Raw genomic sequence first — 4,027 nt, 5'->3', positions numbered from 1 at the left:
CAGACTTTTTTTTTTTTTTTGCCCCATTGTGTTTTTGAGATCGTCGCACCAAATAAAACCTATTTTTGTCGATAGCCTCCACAGTTCTAAGTTATTCCTGCCATATCCCAAAAGAGTTTAATTTTCTAACTTCTCATCACAAAGAGCAACTAGATGATTTTTACTTTAACCCATCATCTTATACAACATAGAAAGGAAAAATGCTTTTCATATTTTACTCAAGATGAAATAAAAGGCTTAGGGCAAGAGAGGTAACCGAAGTCAGCTCTGTGTCTCACTAAATCAAACTATTGACCCACCGGAGATTATTCTATTTTCACAGCAGTTACCTTCAAACTAACCCCCCCCCCCAATCCCCGGGCACATAATTTCCCCCACACTGTATTCTGACAATAACGTTATCACAGCTGAAGTCACATTTTTTTTTCTTTTTCTCTAATCTGATTTTTTTTTAAATTGTCTAAACTAGTCAATAGAGTGTCAGGGGAGATCATCGCTTTAATCTGTTTGTGTTTGGCAACAGTCAAGTTTTTTCACTGCTGGGGGTAGATTAAGGACTGTCTGTATTTAAATTGTCGAGGAAAAATTTTTACTATATCGTGGTTGGGGCGCGAGTGCCATATTGCATAAATACTCAATAATATTCAGCGACTTATTAAGAAATAAAAAGTTTCTAATGTTAGGCTTAAGTTTCCGTACAATTCGCGCATTTAGTATCGCTACATTGGATCACACCATAACTACTACTACTACATAAGATTTCACAGTATGTGTCCTAAACTGTTGGACTTTACTAGTAAATAAATACACTGATCTTTAAAATTTCGTTTGAGATGAAAGCCCATGTGGGTTGTATGTCTAGGGCTGGAAAAGGGACAAGCAAAGGAAACCAAGAACTATGAACAATTCTGAACAAAGTTCCTACATTTGTTGTTGTGATACCATAAAATTTGTTATATTTCTTATGCAATGTATCTTTTGGAAAGTGAATAAAAAAAATAATTTTAAAAAGTATATATTAATATATTCTATGTTGTCCATTCTCTAGTTCAAAAGTAGAAAAGTATAACATCTTACTGACAAATTTTTATTTGAGGATTACTGTGGCATACATTGTTAAAGTCCAATCAGAAGTCACCTCTTCATCTGTGCAAGATTTGTTTCAAACTATCAGACTTACATAAGACCTTGTTCCCAGCATTAGTTAGACAGAAGTATACAAGTCAAGCTGGCACAGTCAACTAAAGGTTATTCAAATTTCCATCACTTCAAAAGTTGTATCTATTAGATTGTAACTATATGAATGGAAAAATTCTGTTATGCCTCAGTCAAGTCAATATCTACCTCAACTAGGAGATCTGGTGGCCAACTAACAGACTCAAATAAAACTGGTTTAATCTACATTCTTGCTGTGTTTATTTTCATGCTTGGTGGTGCTTAGGCTGGAGAACCCCTGTAGAAAGTGCTTTGTCAGGCCACAGGATTGGGTGGTGCTTATGCTGGAGTACCCCTGTAGAAAGTGCTTTGTCAGGCCACAGGATTGGGTGGTGCTTATGCTGGAGTACCCCTGTAGAAAGTGCTTTGTCAGGCCACAGGATTGGGTGGTGTTTATGCTGGAGTACCCCTGTGGAAAGGGCTTTGTCAGGCCACAGGATTAGGTGGTGCTTATGCTGGAGTACCCCTGTAGAAAGTGCTTTGTCAGGCCACAGGATTGGGTAGAGCTTATGCTGCAGTACCCCTGTAGAAAGTGCTTTGTTAGGCCACAGGATTGGGTGGTGCTTATGCTGGAGTACCCCTGTAGAAAGTGCTTTGTCAGGCCACAGGATTGGGTGGTGTTTATGCTGGAGTACCCCTGTGGAAAGGGCTTTGTCAGGCCACAGGATTAGGTGGTGCTTATGCTGGAGTACCCCTGTAGAAAGTGCTTTGTCAGGCCACAGGATTGGGTAGAGCTTATGCTGGAGTACCCCTGTAGAAAGTGCTTTGTTAGGCCACAGAATTGGGTGGTGCTTATGCTGCAGTACCCCTGTAGAAAGTGCTTTGTTAGGCCACAGGATTGGGTGGTGCTTATGCTGGAGTACCCCTGTAGAAAGTGCTTTGTCAGGCCACAGGATTGGGTGGTATTTATGCTGGAGTACCCCTGTAGAAAGGGCTTTGTCAGGCCACAGGATTAGGTGGTGCTTATGCTGGAGTACCCCTGTAGAAAGTGCTTTGTCAGGCCACAGGATTAGGTGGTGCTTATGCTGGAGTACCCCTGTAGAAAGTGCTTTGTCAGGCCACAGGATTAGGTTGTGCTTATGCTTGAGTACCCTGTAGAAAGTGCTTTGTCAGGCCACAGGTTTGTGTGGTGTTTATGCTGGAGTACCCCTGTAGAAAGTGCTTTGTCAGGCCACAGGATTAGGTGGTGCTTATGCTGGTGTACCCCTGTAGAAAGTGCTTTGTCAGGCCACAGGATTAGGTGGTGCTTATGCTGGAGTACCCCTGTAGAAAGTGCTTTGTCAGGCCACAGGATTAGGTGGTCAAGCTGTGAAAGGGCATCACACGGATTAAATAGAAACCATGGAATCATGGGAAAAGTGTATTGGAAGATAATAGTGAAGCTTAATGCAGATGTTGCGTCAAGTGTGAGATGGAATTTTAAGCCTCTACAGACAGAAGTGACTGTTTATCCTGGAGAAACAGCTTTAGCATTTTATACAACTAAAAACCCAACTGATAAACCAATCATTGGTATTTCAACATACAATGTGTTGCCCTACGAGGCAGGCCAATATTTTAATAAAATTCAGTGCTTTTGTTTTGAAGAACAAAGATTAAATCTTAATGAGCAGGTGGGTGGACATGCCCATGTTCTTCTACATTGACCCTGAGTTTGCATAAGATCCAAAGCTGGAGCACGTTGAGAGCATCATGCTGTCTTATACATTTCTTGAGGCCAAGGAAGGTTTGGCACTCCCACTGCCAGGTTACCATCAGCCACACATTACGGCGCCTGCTACAGTTGCCACACCTTGAAGTTTTTAGTACCCAGCCCCCCTCCCCCCAAATAAGTCGTTGATGTCAGTGTGATTTGTTGACTCTGACTGCCTATTAAATGTGTATTTTGAATCTTTAAAAAAAAAAAAGCATTACTGGTTTTCAAAGACAGGACAAAACATCCCCTTATCTGCTAACACTTTCAAAGGCTTTTGACAACAATCGACACTATACATATGCACATCAAACATATGGCTTGACAGCTGACCAGAGACTGCTACTTTCAATGATAATCAAATGCATCGATATGGATCTGCTGTCCTCTGCGCTGCCTTGTGTAGTCCTCTTACAGACGCATCCAACATGAATTTAAACAAAAATATGTAATTCCCATTTACCTCTAATCTATACTACTGACTGACTGACTGACTGAATGAATGATCAACTGTCGTACGGATTTGCATGCAATTTTGTACACATTTTCCTATTACCTCCAAGGTGATCCCTAAGGACTGGTTTTGACAGATTCGCAAAATGCCCAGCGCAATTAGCGAAAGCTTTCTGTCAAATATTTGTAGTTCCCCAAAAGGCCGCAGTCTATATATAAACCGAAAAATACGAAATAACTTACCAATTCCTTATTTTTTATTTTTTTCCCTAAGTCTACTTATTTTTTATACGCCTATACCATTTCTGTTTTCTTTTAGACGCCCTTCAAATTAAAAAAAAATTACTTAATCCTAATAGCATCAAAAAGATTTTTTTTTCTCGAGAAAGTAAGAGATGATACTTTCTAGCGCTGTCATTTCTCCACATTTTCTTCCTGCAAACTCGATACTTTGAAAAATTCAATCAAGATGACTGCGCTCTCAAAGTCATCATCACGATTTTTCGTTTGTTTTCTGTTTTAAGTAATTGGTGAAAATATTTTTAATCGCCACAGATTTATTATGTAAACGTCGTTTTAAACACACACAGAAATACAAAGTAAATGAAAAAATAATAATCTAGAAACAGTCCATGACGAAAATAAAATTAAGACTGTCTAAGTTTT

General features: G+C 39.7%; 1 protein-coding gene across 1 annotated transcript; it reads left to right on the top strand.

The window, feature by feature from the left end:
- Nucleotides 1–1,303: 1,303 nt before the first annotated feature.
- LOC106065118 (cytochrome c oxidase assembly protein COX11, mitochondrial-like) lies at nt 1,304–3,012 on the top strand. Its single transcript, XM_056023368.1, is given in 4 exon segments — nt 1,304–1,430; nt 2,456–2,583; nt 2,586–2,831; nt 2,833–3,012. Coding segments are annotated over 4 exon segments (681 nt in total).
- Nucleotides 3,013–4,027: the final 1,015 nt, after the last annotated feature.

This window comes from Biomphalaria glabrata, chromosome 1, assembly GCF_947242115.1.
Source record: "Biomphalaria glabrata chromosome 1, xgBioGlab47.1, whole genome shotgun sequence".
In the NCBI taxonomy this organism is placed as follows: Eukaryota; Metazoa; Mollusca; class Gastropoda; family Planorbidae; genus Biomphalaria; species Biomphalaria glabrata.
This window is presented reverse-complemented; position numbering and strand designations above follow the sequence as displayed.